The 16,492-nt window shown below is 51.5% G+C and overlaps 1 protein-coding gene across 4 annotated transcripts in view; it reads left to right on the plus strand.

Annotated features, from left to right (window-relative positions):
• The window catches only part of CDH4 (cadherin 4), a 455,155-nt gene extending 444,667 nt beyond the window's left edge, over nucleotides 1–10,488 (plus strand). For all 4 annotated transcript variants that reach the window (XM_074604741.1, XM_074604743.1, XM_074604744.1 and 1 more), the window contains 3 exons: nucleotides 1,140–1,279; nucleotides 3,197–3,361; nucleotides 4,916–10,488. In XM_074604741.1, coding sequence (XP_074460842.1) covers nucleotides 1,140–1,279; nucleotides 3,197–3,361; nucleotides 4,916–5,122 — 512 coding nt within the window. In that variant the 3' untranslated portion in view covers nucleotides 5,123–10,488. The remainder of the gene's footprint in view (nucleotides 1–1,139; nucleotides 1,280–3,196; nucleotides 3,362–4,915) is intronic.
• Nucleotides 10,489–16,492: the final 6,004 nt, after the last annotated feature.

Here is a 16,492-nt window from a genome sequence, read left to right on the forward strand (position 1 = left end):
GGGGAACGGAGGGAGAGGAGACACGGGGAGGTGTGACTGCATCAGCTGCCCAGGCTTGATTTCATTTTTGATGGCATTATTTGCAGCTACTGAATATGAGAGTGAAAACTAACGCATTAACAGGTTCTTGAAGAAGACAAGATCTGGTTGCCTTATGTTAGTGGAGACTTAATCTCCCAGAGCGACTTCCCTGCAGGGAGTCACAGGGAGCACGGCCTCTGGGACGTGGATGGCCCTGTAAAGAAGGAGGTTGGGGAGCAGGGAGCCAGCGTTCCTGTTGGGTAAAGTTGTTTAAGTGGGGGAAAATTCTCATGATTCGGTTCATCTCTCTCTGTTACCGAACTGAGATTAGCCAGGGCCTGGCACGGAGCTGCCGATGCCTGAGGAGCTGGCTGAGTGCTGCCGGATTTGCTCTCCCTCGTTCTGCAAAGCGAGCCCTGCTCTCTGAAAGGATTTCGCATGATCTTAGATCTGCTTTGCGATTCCACGGCCAAATGCATACGCTGATGTCCTGGCTAATGCGATCCTGGAAGTCCAGAAAGCCTGCCTCACTCACCTAAAAAGAGTATAAGTGAGCCCAAATCGGATTACACAAACCAGTATTACCCACCCTGCCAAACCAGTCTTGCGTGACAGCGATGGCCAGGGCTCCCCAACCGCCATCGCCCTGTCCCGCTGGTGGAACACAATTTGCATCTCAGCACCTCGGCAGCTCTCTTTCCTCCGCCTTTATTTTGTGCCCTTGCATAAAATAAAGGTGGAAATATAAATCCTGAAAATTCAGGATTTAGATCAAATATTTTCAGAAAGCGTCAGTTTTCACACTTTCTGTTTGCTTTTCCTTTGATTGTGTGTTTGGCTTCTGATAAACATCAGCTCAATCAGCATTCGTGATGGATCTTAAAGAAACGTTTGTAGTGGAGGCCTGTCACAGTATTTACAGCTCTCACTGATCTCTCCCTTATAAATTAGAACATGCAATAGGATTAAATTTGATTCCTCTTGCTAGCAGCCAGTGAGGTTCTCCATAGCAGAAGAGGGCAGGTGAAGTGGTAGGACACGCCACCATGCTTCGACACACGCAGCTTGGCCTCGCGCCACGTGAGGTCCCGGCTGACCCCGCTGCTTCTCCGTTACAGCCATGGTTCTGCTCTTCGTGGTGTGGATGAAACGCCGGGAGAAGGAACGCCATACCAAGCAGCTCCTCATCGACCCCGAGGACGACGTCAGGGACAATATCCTGAAGTACGACGAAGAGGGAGGCGGAGAGGAAGACCAGGTGAGAAGAGCCTGCAGGTCATGGCTGAGGAGCAGCTGTGCAATCTATATTCTCAAAAAGGCAGAAACCACATTATTTTCACTAAAGTACTTGCAAAGAAAGGGTTGTGTTTGCCCTTGTTTGTGCCCAGGCAGCTTTATTGGCTTCCCTGGTGTGGCGTGGCCATCGGTGAGAGCCAGCCTAGGTCCAGCCTGTCACTGGGACGCTCTCCTGTGCTGGGAGGTCGGTGCTACGTGGATTTTGCTATCGTAGGCCCGCTTCCTGGGGAGAGACTGTAAATCAATCCATCGACACTCCTCTTCAAACAATATTTCTGGTATTTCAGCCATTAAAATTGCGTGTTTCCCCATTCCCCATCAGAGACGTTAGTAAACCCAGGTGGCGGCCACCGCCCTCCCCAGAGCCGTGGCTGCAGGCGCTGGCCCTGGCTTGCTTCAGCCGAGAGCTTCTGTGGGCTTTCCCAGGATTTACTTAATCCTCTCTAATGTGCCTTTTAATTTCTTTTAATTTCTGGACGTAGTTTGTGAGAAATGTCTAAATAGATTCGGGGATTTTCTTTTTCCCCGCGAAGCGCAGGGTGGCAAGGCTTTGCGTGGTGACAGAGCCCTAAGCCACGCTGTGCCTGAACGCGTCAGCTTTTCTGCGCTGGCTGCTTCTTACGGACACCGGCACTGATGCTGCACGAGAGCTTGCTGGCCTGCACTCCTGGGACATGCCATCCTTCTGCTACGGATGTATTTCCTCAGCTAAAATAGCAGAGTTTTGTCTCTTGTGTTTAAGTCGCTGGTTTTTTATTCCCACCTCACACAAGTAAAGAGCCCACGACACTCTCAGATATGATGTTCATGCAAATTACGTGACCCTGCTTCGTTATAACGGCTTTATTCTTGCTGGCTTAAATGGGCTGCGTGGGTGATGGGTCTGTGCGGGGGCTGCCGTGGGCATGGGGGGGTCAGGGGGTGCCAGGGCCAGTGGTTGGGAGCAGGCGGCCCCACCGCTGCACGTCCTGCCGTGGGGGTCCCAGCGGCACCCGATGGCGAGCGGGTGACTGGCGAGAGCCACCGTGGGGAGCCCGGGCAGGGACTTCGCCCAAAACTTGAGATGTTCATATTCAACGGAAAAATCCTTGCAATTAGCATTTCTTTTTTCTTGTCGCTGACAAGTTATTTATAAATATTGCTCCTGGAGATTCAATCGTCCCCATCTGAGCACAAGAATAGTTTTACCGGTAGAACAAAGTACTGTTATAAGCATTCAAAGTAGCTGAAGTATCTGCTTTCAGGCAACTACACTGTAGGCTTAAATATTTTAGAAAGGATTCGTTAAAAATAACAGCAAAGGAAGAGGAGCAAAACACCATTACCTACATGAATACATTTTTAATGAAATATTACCTGGTTCTCATTCCGTGATAGAAACCTATTCTGTTGGGATTTTTCACAAGCAGAAAGAACATAATTACTTTGAAAGGCCTACATGCATAAATGCAATACACATTTTAATGTTTTTACTTCTGTACAAATGTAATTGCAATAATATGCCTACCAACACTGTGTCTTTACATTATATTATGTATTTCATCAAAAAATGATGCACGTATCTGTGCACATGCAAACCAAAGCCAATTTTTTATCCCAATGATTTAGACACCATGTAAAATATTCGTAGAGCATTTAAATATTTGATTTACCTTCCGTTTTAAGATACAGTCTTAGGAGGTCAATTATACGAGCTATTCAGAGGTCGGGTTCCTCTGTAATTTAGATAGTCAGAGGCGCTACGTAGCCAGGGATAAGATTTGCCATCGAACTTCAGCTGAAATAGGATTAGACCCTTCGACTTGTTTGTACGTTGGGCGAGTAGATGATCTGAAGGAAAAGCTCTTGGTTTCACGCTGTGCCTTTCCATTTGTCACAGGATTACGATTTAAGCCAGCTCCAGCAGCCGGAGACCATGGAGCACGTGCTGAACAAGACACCTGGAGTCCGACGGGTGGATGAGAGACCTATTGGTGCTGAACCGCAGTATCCTATAAGACCAGTAATCCCACATCCAGGGGATATTGGTGACTTTATTAATGAGGTATGTGCTGCAGGGTGTGCCGTGTCACATCTTGAGAGCTTGAGCAGCCAGCTCACACCGGCTGTGCGGCGTTGCGCTGGCTGCGTGGACCAAGCGATGCTGTTACTCACCCGAGGAGTCTGATGGGCGCCAGGGGAACGATGGGCAGGAGCAAAGGACGCCAGACTTGGCCTCATAAAGGCACCGAGCCTGTAAAAAGCCAAGGTGCAAACAAAAAGCACAAGCTCTCTGTGGGTATCACAAACACTGTGCTTTTCGGTATTCGGGCACTATAACCTGATCCCACTTTTCCTTGGATTACTATGAATATTGCAGTTGCTGTCAGTAAAATCGTTGGCTGGACGTGGGCAAAGGCGTGTCGTCCTGGTGGCCAGGCGGTGGCCAGGCCACCTGCCTGGGTCGCCTAAAGCCGAAGGAGCCATTTGTGGCTCCTGGACTTGGAATTATTTCACCAATCTCTCTCTGCCCCTCGCAAGCTCCTTTTGGTCTAAAACCTCAAAAGAGTTTGCAGAACAGAGAGATTCATCTCGGATCAGAGAGGCTCTCTTTATTTTATGTTAGACTACCGCTCCTTTATCTGCTTGTACAAATATCTACCCATTTAGTATTTCTTACCTCATTTTTGGTTTTGACTGAGCGAGTGGTTACAAACCAATCAATGCGTTATTTCCTCCAAGACAAAACACGCCATCCGTTTCCTAAGTCAGAAAAATAAATGTTGTAGCGATTTAATTCTGTTATTACATCCATTTCCTGCTGTGCTTTTTTCTCATTTTCACCACTAAAATTCCTTCCTCCTTTGTTCCTGCCCATCCTTCCTGCACACCGTTACACACCCCCCCGCGCACGAAGCCCCACTCTCACCCTGCTCCGGCTGCCGTTCGCTGCGGTAAAACCCGCCCCATCTCCCCACCCCGGGACTGGGCTTTCTGAAGGTGCGAATGCGGAACGTTTTGTTTTATTGCAGGTCCGTTCCACGAGGCTTTTCCTGACACCGGGCTGCAGCAAAGCAATTCTTTTTCTCCGTATCCCGAGGCCGTTTCCGTGGCTGCCTGCCCTGCTGCCCACGAGGCGGGAGGGCAAAGATTCCCAGCCCTCTGCCGGGCTTTCACACCCCGAGTCTCTCCTATTTGCAGAATTTGGCCGGGAGTGATTTTTTTTTTCCCCCCTAAAGGAAACAAAATCATCAAAATTAAAATTATTTGTAGGAGAGGAAGGGTGCTGTTTGTTCTTTAATTGGCCAAGCTGGAAATCTTAAGAGGCAACCCCAGAAAGGAGAGGCTGTCCGGAACTGGAAGCTTTCCAGATCCAGCGCTGGATCCTTGGAAGCAGCTCCCTTCCCGCTCCATCCGGCTGTTTCGGAGGTGCTGCCAGTTGGTGGATTTTCTGCTGGGGGCAGCCGGGAGGGGCGCCGGGACCCTCATTTTGTCCCCATCCCCTCTTCGCTCCGCTGCAGGGATCCCCAGCGGAGGGGGGACCCGTACCCAGCGCCCTTCCCCAGCACCACCACAAACCCCACGGGGGGCATTAACGCCGTGTGTTTGCCCCCCCCAGGGCCTGCGTGCGGCGGACAACGACCCCACGGCCCCCCCCTACGATTCCCTGCTGGTGTTCGACTACGAGGGCAGCGGCTCCACCGCCGGCTCCGTCAGCTCCCTCAACTCCTCCAGCTCCGGGGACCAGGACTACGACTACCTGAACGACTGGGGGCCCAGGTTCAAGAAACTGGCGGACATGTACGGGGGAGGCGAGGAAGATTAAACTGACCTCACGTTATTTAAATAAATTTAAAAAAAAAAAGAAGAAGAAGAAAGAAGAAGAAGAAGAAAAAAAACAATTTAGAAAAAAATAAACAAACCCACAGACGACAACATTAACAAAAAGAGCCGATGCAGAAGCAAGAACTGTACAGATGTGGCAGCTTTTTTAATTAATATCCCCTGCTGACTGTATTGTTATTTTTAGTGGTGATATAGAAGGTTTCTTTTTCTTTTACCTTTTTTTCTTTTCCGATTTTTTTTTTTTTAGAATATTGAGCTGTCTCGCATGAACACTTGTCTCTGCTGCAGGTTGGGGTTTTTTTATTGTTTTGTTTGGTTTTTTTAATGTCAGCTGGGATATTGCTCGTTTATCTGCTTTATGACTAAAGAGAGTGAAAGGCACTCTGTCTTAACTTGAATTTCTTAGAACAGAAGCACTGTTTTTAAAATATATATATATATATATTTGAAAGTGCCTTTTGGTGCATGTATCAGATTCCCTTCAATCTCAGGAGTGATGAAAACAAACATACAACCATCCTGGGCAGCACTCCCTGTGACCCTAAGCCAGTTCTAGCTGGGAAGGAGTTAACAAAATGGAACTGTGGAGATTGTTTCTTTTTTGCCTTTTTTTTTTTTTTTTTTTTTTTTAAAAGGGGGTGACTCATTCTGGGGTGGAAGAGGAGTTGGGGGGGGGGGTTTGAGTGGAAATCTTAACAGCCATCTTTAAGCCTCAGCAGGTGGTGAACTAGTCATCATGTTGTATATAATTCAGTGTTATCAGATGCAAAATACGGACCGGGGGTGGGGGGGGGCTGTGCTGTCCCCCGGTCACACTCAATGTAGCTGCATAGAACTATAGCATTGATAAAGCCTTTGGTTATTGCCACAGAAAGCTCCGCCAGCCCTTGCCTAAACCCTACAAAGTAAATCGTGAAATGACCAAAGGCCCATTTGTTTGTTTTTATGCTCTCGGCGTGTTTCGGCTCCCCCGCCCCCGGCGAGTGATGGAAACGCCAGCTGGGGTAGGTGGCGGTGTCCCCCGGCCCCGGGGCGGGCTCCTCCTCGCCCACGGCGGGGTTGTGCGGCGCGGGCCGGGGGGCGCGGGGGGCAGGGAGAGCTGGTCAGCACTTTTCCCATCCGTAAGTATGGAGTCAGTCTAGTACAATATTAATGCCTTGGAGCGTTAGTAGCCAAAGCTCAGCGCCATCGTGTAACTCAGCTAACGTGTGTCCTTTCTATTCGATGGGTAGGCGCCGCTGTCTGTAGTAAATGTGGTTTTCTTGGAGAAGGAGTGCGACGAGGGCCTGTGAAGTATCTTGTGGTCAATATGCTCAAGCGTTGCCAAGTAAGCAAGAGGTTTTGCAGCATCCAGGCGTAATTCAACATCAGTATTATCAATGGTAGCATACTACCTAGTTTATACGTAGGGTCAGTTTAACCAATAACAAATAGTTATTAGCTTTTTTTATTACATTTTTCCTTTACTGATTTGGACTAGTGGGTTTATGTCTAATGTTTGTAAAATGATTTAGACTGCATGGATGTGTAATATAAACCACATTTAATGGATTATGAGCCACTTAATTAATGTGCTATGAAATCTTGGATTACCTGTGTTTTATATTCTGCAGACGATTTTGCAGTGGGTTCGCTAAAACTTGTAAAAGTGCTTAGATATATTTTCCTTTAAATCCAAGAATGTGCACAGTATTGGAAGGTGATTATCCAGGGGATAATCTCGCTTTTTTTTTGATATCTTGATTAATTCTCAAGCTGAATGCTAAGAGTTGGGGGGGGCGGGGGGAGCGAGCGCGTGCACGCGAGAGCGGCAGAGTGCGAGGACGAGAGCTTGCGGTGACGAGTGGACGCCGGTTCCGAGGGTACAGGGGCTGCAAGATCGTCTACTATAGATTTTTGAAATGCTCCTAGTGCATTTTATATTTCATTGTATCATATTTTCTATAAAATGCAATTTCTGTAAATTAACGAGCATTTGAAATGTGTCTTGTATGAAGTGCAATGTGGTAAAAGTCTGCCCGAGGGGACTCCGGCGTTACCGGTATGTTATTGACTCCCGAGGATGCTTTTTGTCTTTCCTTTTTGTCGCGCTCGGTCGGTGGACGGGTCGGTTTGTCCTTTCGCGGCTCGGGGAGTGAGGGCGCTCACCCCGGTCCCCCGGGGAGCGCGGGCAGCGATGGCGCGCACCCGCAGTGGGACGGCGGCGGCCAGGCAAGGAGGGGGCTCCCCGGGGGCGGGCTAGCAGCGCGGTGCCTGGCGAACTGCCGGCACCTGACGCCTTTCCCAGCTCCTGGTCCGTAGTTGGGAACTCAGTCGGTTCCCGTCACCACTATGGAAGTCATAGTTTGCATCTGCCACGTGCTGCCCACCTCCTCCGGCCGCCTCCGGCCCACCTGGCCGTCCCTCCCTGGCCGCATGGCCCACAGCCCCGGCTCCCTGCCCGCGGCCACGCTCCGCTCTCCCCCTTTTCTCTTGGAAAAGCCACGGGCCGGAGGATTTCACCACCTGGGCTTTGCACCTCCGCAGACACTGCCCGGCCACAGCACAAGTAGTGAATAATAAAAAACGCGCTCAGTGTGTCTCGCTGGTGACCTCCGTCAGTGGTTTGTGTCCGTCACCGTACCCTCGTCACCGACCCAGCAGGAGGCCACAGCTCGAGGCCTGGGGCCATGCCCGCAGCTCCCAGCTCCCCGCCGCCGCCGCTCGGCTCCTGGGGCGCCCGCGCGGAGCCTGCGCCACCGGCTGTGCCCCCGCCGCCACCCCACACCGCTCCCCCGAGCAGGAGCTGCCTCCGGGCTCCAGACGCTCCGTCTCTGCGGCGGCTTTGGCGGGGGGAAGGATTTCAGGTGGGAATGGGGACGGCCACGGCGCGGGATGGCTGGTCAGGGGACGGCTGCCGTCCATGGCCCCGCTGCACCGGGGACGGGCGAAAGGAGCCGTGAAGGGGCTGTCAGGCTGCAGCTCCTCCAAATGTTTCAGGTTTTTAAGAACATTTATGCAACCTAAGTCAAACAAAACTGTTTGAGTGATTAAAAGTAAACCAACCAGTTTCCATCGGAGACTTTTTTGAAATCGGCGGATACTTTTTCGAAATTGGCGGATACTTTTTCTGCAGCGTTTGCAATCCAGCCATTCCAACCCCACAAGCCTGTAAATCAAACCAACTATTTTAATGTCTTTTGACCTAGTTATGTTCAGTCTCCCTGTGCAGGACCTTCTCCTCTGCCTCTTCTCTTCCTCCTCCTCCCCCCTGCACCCTCCACCACCCAGCTTTACAGCTTTTTCAGTAGCAGCAGCAATGGGCCCCTTCCCTCGCGGTGGGACAGACGGAAGGTGAGCGAGGAGCACATCCAGCAAGGAAAACAGGTCACTTTGCAACCCTTTTTGCGTGTCAATATTCCTTGTGGTTTGTAACCCAGCTGAGAAAACTTGGCTTGATCTGAGAGGGACCGTTGAAGAGCCATCGGTGTGTCCCCTGCTCTCACCGTCGCGGAGGTGACGCGGCGTTGCCATCCACAGCTGGAGGTGACAGTGGCTGACACGGAGCCGGGGCAGGGAAACGGCAGCTTTGGCTGAACGTAGAGTCGCTGGTTTTTCTTACAGGCCACCGAAGCGGTTAATGCCTTGAGACCAGAAAGCTCGGTCTCTGACTAATCTAAAGCAGTGGTGCTAATTAAAGAAGTGGTGGCCACACATTCAAGTCCCCACTTTTTGCAAACCTTGGGGCAGGAGCTGCTTTCAGGCAGGTGGATGGAACCCTGTCCCCAAAACACCACCGTTGCCCCGCACCCCGTCGCACTGTCAGGGGACCCCACTGCAGCTCTCCACGCTGTCTAGGGGATGGGGACAGTTGAGCCCCCAGGGTGTGGGGCACGCCAGACACCTGTGGCTCCCCACCTCCTGGGCGTGAGGATTGCACGTCCCCGAGGCAGGGACCGTGCAGTCCGATGGCACAGCTGTCCCCACGGCCGCCGGCGTCAGAGCCTGGCCCCACCGCCCGGCTGCGGCCCCCTCGGTCCGTGTCCTGTGTGGCCTGAGCCAGGGAGAGGCATCGGTCACAGAAATGCTTTGCAAGGACACGAGGAGGTTCAGCAGGTAATTAATGACAGTCAGTAGGCACGTCTGTCCTAGCGGTCACGTGCTAGTCATAGTTCTGCTTCTGGTTCTGCGTTTTCTTTTCCATTTTCTTTTTTTTTTTTTTCCATTTTTGTTGGACCAGGCGATGCCGGTGGTGGTCGTAAGGCGACGTGGGGAGTTTAGGGAGGTGGGGTGTTTAGGGAGGGATAGTCGGGTCGGAATCCAGCTCGCAGCAGTAAGCGGGACTTGGGAGGTGGCCGTATGGCCTGCAACTGCTCGGCAGCGGGGAGGCGTTGGGGCTTTGGAGGACGGTGACGGTCAGTGCAGGGTCTGTACAACACAATATGCCAAGATTGCAACTTTGTTTAGTCTCAAAAAAAAAAAAAAAAAAATTAAAGGTAAAATACGGGACTTTTATTTTGTGATGTCTTTTGGAGCTCTTCATTGTAAATGTGAAAAAAAAAAAAATACTGTTGGGGGTGGGGGGGAATGCCGTATAGCGATGAATGCGTATGTTTAAAGCAGCAGCTCGCCAACGTAGGTGTCTCCCACGCAAAGTTGACTCAGTTTCATGGGGAAAATAAAAGTTCTCTGCAGCACACAGCAACCCCATGCACAATTGCTCACACAATGTGTACATAATGTAGTTAGTGCTTGAAGCTACAAATCAAATAGGGGAAAAAACAACAACGATATATAGATGTATAATTGGAGCACTTTCTCTTTCTTTTTTTTTTTTTAATTTTAATAATGATTTTGCATGTTTCCTTTTCCGATGGAGAAGCTGTGTAGCAGCCCGCATGACTGTGGTTGTTCTCAAGGAAGACTTCTGCTGTTCTGCTGTATTCACGCTGAAGCGCAAAAGCCGTTTGCGTCCGTTAACCCAGTTCAAAAACCTTTTTTTGTAACCGTCAACAGCACAAATATTTTGTATTGTTGTTTGTACCATTTTTGTACCAAAAACAAAAGAGGGAAAAAAAAAAAGGGAAGAAAGTAAATGTTTTCAATGTGTTTTTAGTGCCACTGCAATCTTGGGTTCCAAACTGAGTAACAGCTTTGCTGATTTATTGTGTATCAAAGCTGAACTGGCGCACTGACGCCTGGCTCCAGTGTAATAAAAATAAAGTCCCCCTTTTGAATAGTCTCACTTGCCTTTTTTTTTTATTATTATTTTTTTATTTTTTTGGTTCATTTTCCTTCCCCCTGTGCACACCCCTGCTCGTTCGCTGCCAACGGCAGACTTACCCCTGCAGCGAGGGGGTGACCCGTGGCCTGGGTGCGGGGGTGGCTCCACCTACGAGGCGTCGGTGGGGTTTTGGGAGATGCCGGGTGTTTCTGCGCTTGGCCACGGGTGGGAAATCACATTCCTTACAGCGGGAAGTGCGGCTCGGCCCCAGCCTGGCCGTGGCTTTGGGCATCAAGGTGGCGGCGATGGTGGTGCTGGTTCCTCCTGCAGCCCCGGGAACTGTTGGTGCACATCAGTCGGGTGGTGACTTCGTTCCTGTGATACCAAATCTTTGTGCTTTAGCCCAATTCAGCCATATTCAGGGGTCTTTGTGTCGTGGTTTAAGCCCAGCCAGCAGCTGGGACCACGCGCCGTTCTCCCCCGTCCCCCAGAGGGGCAGGGAGACGAGGGGGTGGGAACGGAAAGGAAAAAACTCGTGGGTTGGGAGAAAGACAGTTTAATAGAACAATAACAGAAAAGGAAAATAATAACAATAATGGTAAAAGAATATTATACAAGACACAAGTCGCTCTCACCACCCAGTAACTTGGGGAATTGGCACCATCCCCAGCAGTGATCATGAGTACCCCCCCTTTCCCCCCCCACCTAACCCCATTTACTATACGCCAACGGTGATGTCTGTGACACACAACATCCCATGGGCCATGCCAGCGGTCTGTCTACGCTCCTTATCAGCTTCTATGGGAAGCTGGAAAAAGTCCTTGAAAATACAAACATCACCTGGCAACAACTAAACCAATACGCATTCCTGGCGTTCCTCTCATACCAAATACACAGCAACCGCTAGAAAAAAAAAAATACTGTGCAAGTGGCAAAGAGAGCGTGGGACCTCGTCCCCGCTGGCATTGCCGAGCATGGCAGCACTTCTCTGTGTACACCTCCCTGAGGGCCAGAACCTTCTTGCTCTTCTAAAGCTGCTCTTCCCTCGGCGTCGCACCGAGTGCCCTGGGAGGGGGCAGGACCCCCCTGCGGCGAGGCTGTGTGGCCGCAGCCTGGCACCCAATTAGCAATTAACGCTGGCAGCGACCACTCGCAGCCTCCCGGGCACTTGGGCAGGGCCTGGGCGGCTGGTTGGGTTTCCATCACCCTCATCCCAACATCAGCCCACCCATGCCATGAGGTACCGAGAGGCCTCAGCGCGTCCCACCCGCAGCCGGGGCTGAGCGAGGGCCGGGAGGACGCGGGGCTCCAGCCGGGCGAGGAGCGGAAAGCAGCGCTCTCTCATTTTTAATAAATATTAAGATGAATGCAAATCCCGTACATGGCAATTTACTTCCCCCCGGAGTCAACTAAGAATATTTTATTGCTAGTTTTGCTAATTCTCAAACTGTTCTGTTCCTTAGAATTATCTTTAACTACTGAATAATGCAAGACTGTTGCATCACAAATATTAGTTTCTGCTATCTGTGGAAGCCTGGGCTCTCATCATCACGTTATTAGCCTTTTACCTGCCTGCAGAAAGCCTTGTTCCTCCAGTGCTTTAGCCGCGTGCTTAACTTTGACCGTGTGAATAGTTTCACTGAGCTGATGGAAACAGCCATCCTCCCCTAAACCCATGGACTTTTGTACCAAAGCTAAAAACAATAACATTATTACAGTTATGATAGGTTCTCGGGTTGGGTGGTTTGTTTTTCTCCCAAGTCAAAGGCAGATGCCGGAATTTGCGGTAGAATTTAGTTCAGATCAAACTGAAACACACAAGGATTAGGGTGGGGGTTTTTTTGTTTTTTTTTTTTTTAATAAATGAAATAACTGCCATTTTCTTTTTGTTTCCCAGACTGTAACCTTTGTGTTACCAAGACTTTTTTTTTTTCTCAAAAAAAGTCTTTCTAAATAAAGACCAGTCTTTTAACCCAAACCTGAGTAAACAGACACATTAGGCAGTTTTAGGTGACCCCCCCAAAAAAAAAAACCCCCATAACTCTATAAGCAATATTACACTACTGTTAAAACAGCCCCCAGGTGGGGGTGCAGGAAGCAGCGGGAGGATTAAATGCTTTTATTAACTGCTGGCCAAGCTGTCTCGGGGGGGGGGGGGGGTAAGATAAAAGAACCCAAAGGTCTTTTTTTATTCCAAATTCCTTCCACGTAGAAAGAAAAATTTGCTCTGCTGTAACGAATGGCACAGTGAGGTCGTGTGTGTGTCTCTGTGTGTGTGTGTGTGTGTGTGCGCGCGCGCGCACATGCGTGTTAGCATGGGCTGGGGATAACAGCCGCCCTGAGCCTGAGCTTTGGCTTCTTTTCCTGGATGCTGACTATCATCATCATCATCATTATTATTAGTACCATTATTATTATTATTATCATCATCATTATTATCATTATTATGCGAAGTGGTTGTGAAGAAGCCCCCTTGGCCAGCTGCGTTGCGCAGCAATCCCGCTCCCTCTCCCAGTCAGGGCTGGAAGAGCTGCGAAGGACCAAGGTGTGTGTGGCACAGACGGGGACACTGGGACATACGGACCCCTGTGGGAACCCTGTGCCCAGCTAAGTAGCTCCTTTGACTAATTACTGTTAACATAGCCCCGGCGCTTCTCCACCCAGCCACATGGAGGGCAGCACCACACGCACCCATCAGCCCCAGCAGCAGCATCCCTCTTCCTCCCGGTGTGGCTGGAAGGGACCAGCGAGGGGACCCGTTGGGGACGGGCTTCGGCAGCACGGGCTCCCTGCTCAGCCGGCAGCAGCGACGCTTGGGTTATTGTTTACAGCACCCTCCTGTCCCAGACAGGGCCGATCCCGCGCGGGGGGACGGAGTTGAGACATTACAGCTTTCTGTACAACGCGGAGCGGGCGGGGGACGGGGGGAGCTGGGATTCCCCACCCAGCAGCAGGACGGACCAGCTCCCGCGCGCGCAGTGAGCCGGGGCCTCTGCAGCAGCATCGCTCCCCAACCGCAAACGCTCCCCAACCGCAAACGCTCCCTCCTGATAGAGCTGTAGGACTTTCCCCCCTCCGCCTCTCGCGATGATTAATGTATAGCTTCCCCGCACTCATCTCAGCGCCACAGCACAATCCATCTCCCCTGCTCCTCACCTCGCTCTCCCCCTCCCCACCTTCTTTTTTTAATGAGAAATTTTTTTATTTTTTTATTTTTTTTTTTTGCTGCGATGCTTTTCTGCGTGCAGGGCAGCGGGGGTGGCTGTGAGTAATGGCAGCGTCTCCCCACAACAGGCGCAGGCTGCAACCCAGCGCACCGCCGGCCCGGTGACAGGTTCCTCATGCAATAGCCAGAGATGAAAAATAAAAATTTAATGCAACCTCTGGGCTACTCCTGGGGTTTTTTTCCAGAAAGGCCGTGGGTTGCGGATAGGTTTGCCCTCCCTGCTGCTGCTGACCGTCCAGCCCCCTCTTGATGGAGATACGAGGAGCAGGAAGATGGGCGCCTCAGTCGCCACCTTTCATCCGCCTCCTCGGGAAGGTGGTTTTTAAGCCAATCTAACCCAAATGACCCCAGACCTTTGCTGAAACGCCCAGAGGCTTTGGTGAGCTGCGCTGGGTGGACAGGTTTGGAAGGGGAAACCTCGCTTCAAGTAAGTGCGTGGGTTTGTGTTAATTAGCGACCGGTTGGCTTTAGGAAGGGTCGTTTCCCCCTGCAGCGAAGGGAAACTCTCCCTCCCCGCTAATTGGGGATTCACGCCCCAGGCCCCCCGGCTGAGCCCGGGGCTGTGAACCCCAACCCAAACCCCGGCCCAGAGCCGAGGATGAAACTGGGGGGGGGGGGGGTTGGGGCGAGGGGGTTTATACACATGGGTCATGGTGGGAAAGACAAAAAAAAGGATGGGTAAGACCTAACGAGATGTTTTAGTGCCAGCGCCGGCTCAGGGGTGCAGCCCGAGAGGCTCCAGCACCCCTCGCTGCACACCGGGAGCAGGTGGCAGAGCGACCCCGGGGTTATTTTGCTCTGAAGGCGGTAAGTCCGGTAACAGCAGGATCCGTCAGCGCGGGGAGAGCCCCAACGCTGCCCGGGTGGGGAATGGGGCTGCCCCCGGCTCCGCAGCCCCCATCGCCCGCCGCCTGCGCAGCAGCCTCGGGTCACGGCTCCCCGCTGAAAGGCAGAACCTGCCCCTCCTGCAGGAATTTAACCTAAAGCAGCAACCGCCTTTAGCAGCATTTTTAGTCATTAAATGGCTGTGTAGGATGCTCCTGGCACATTTTCCGTGGTGAGCAGGATCCGATGCTGTGGACTTCCCCAGTGCCGGGTGCTTGTTTGTCATGTGCATCTTTAAAACCCTGCCTTTGCTTCTAGTAATAGAAATACAGAAGAACCATCATCTAAGGCTCAGGGGCTGTTACACCAAGCCAGGGAGCCGGGCACGGTGCTCGGGTGGTTGGAGTCTCGGCCGGGAAGGATGGAGGGCAGGGCCGGCCGTGTCCAGCCAGCATCATTGCAAAGCAGTTCAAACTCCTTCTGGTTTGGAGAATTAGCACAGGCCCTCCCGTTTATGCTTATCCTGGCTCCATTTTAGTCTCCCAACACATGAAAAATGTTTGCAAATATGAATCAATGGGTTAGTGCTTACCCCAAAATAGCAGTTTTCCTCTGAGAGATTAAAGGCTCTCTCTATCTGTGCTGGAAGCTGCCAGAAGTGGATTGTCAGAAATCCCCGGGAGGCTGCAGAAGGAATAGGGAAGAAACAGGTCTCTGTCAATATTTCCATCCTTAATAAACCAGATTTATAATATCCGAGGCCGCATGGAAGCTTTATCACTGAGTACATAATGGCTGCACCATTAACCTGTGCTATCTATAGCTAAACTCATTACTTTATGAAGTACTTTGAGTTACCTTGGAGTACAAAAGGTGACATAACTAATCCTGCTCTGTGAAAACCATATTGATTGGAATGTAACGGCCAGGTGATGCCAGGGGGATTTATAGCCCTCTGCAGAAATGCCCTTTGAGGGCTCGCTGCTCCCCGCGGGACACCCGGCTCCTTGTGTCGGGGATTTCGCACCCCGTCACCGCGTGGCACAGGCAAGGGACGAGGCATCCTGCCACATCCTGCACTTTTCCTGCCACGTCCTGGCCGGTTTCCCCCAGCCAGGCGTAGGGGTGGGCTAAAAACCAGCGCCAGACACCGCCGACCATGCCGTGGGACGGTGACGTTGGTGCTGCGCAAGTGCTTTGGGTTCGGTCGAAGGCAAACACTTCGCCGATTGCTTGAAGCTGTGGGATGCATTTCATGTCTTGCAGGCACCTTGGTCTGCAGACGAGCTTTCCGGAGCGCACGCTGCCGTGCAAACGCTGCTGGTGAGGCTGCTACGGCAGTCACTCGTCAGCGGTTCCTACAGCGGGGGCACCAGCAAGTATAAATTAGACGTATAGCCATATACATTTACGTGAAGGCTCACCGGCCTCTGCTGTCCCCCAGCTGAGGTCCCCGGCACCCAGCGCAGGCTGCCCTGCACTTACCATCATGAGTCTCCTCTCACTTCGCACCTCAAGAAGGAGCAAGGACTTTAATATAACGCTCTTGATCCTGAGAGCTTAAAACAATAACCGTCATCTGATCAGAATTCACAGTTTGCCACGAGCTGCGACTGAGCTGCTCTTGCCGTTTTGTGGGGACAGAAAGAAATTCAGCACCTGGTGGGAAAGGCCCACGAGGCCCCGGCGAGGAGAGGACGCAGGAATCCGGCCCCGCCAACGGCCCCAAATCCCACATCTCGGGCAAACAGCAAAGTATGTCAAGAAGGCAATACATCACGTTACTGTGGTACTGTATAAAATATTTACCTTTTGAGTACATTACTAAAGCGTTTTCTTTTGTGCCCTTGTAAAAGAGCCGCAGCTGGGAGCAAATATCCACCTCACGAACAACCAGACACGGCTGCGGCACTGCGGCCGCGCCGGCTCGGGGGACAAGGGACAAGGCTGACACAAAATGTGCATTACCGAGGAGGGGCCGTCCCTGCTCTGCCGATTCCGCCACCACATCCCGTGCACCACCACAGCCCCTGCGCCCCGGCTGGGACACGCTCCCATGCACAGCAGGGCAGAAAACACGCTTGTACAGGAGATGT

The sequence above is a fragment of the Larus michahellis genome, chromosome 12 (genome assembly GCF_964199755.1).
Source record: "Larus michahellis chromosome 12, bLarMic1.1, whole genome shotgun sequence".
Taxonomy (NCBI): domain Eukaryota; kingdom Metazoa; phylum Chordata; class Aves; order Charadriiformes; family Laridae; genus Larus; species Larus michahellis.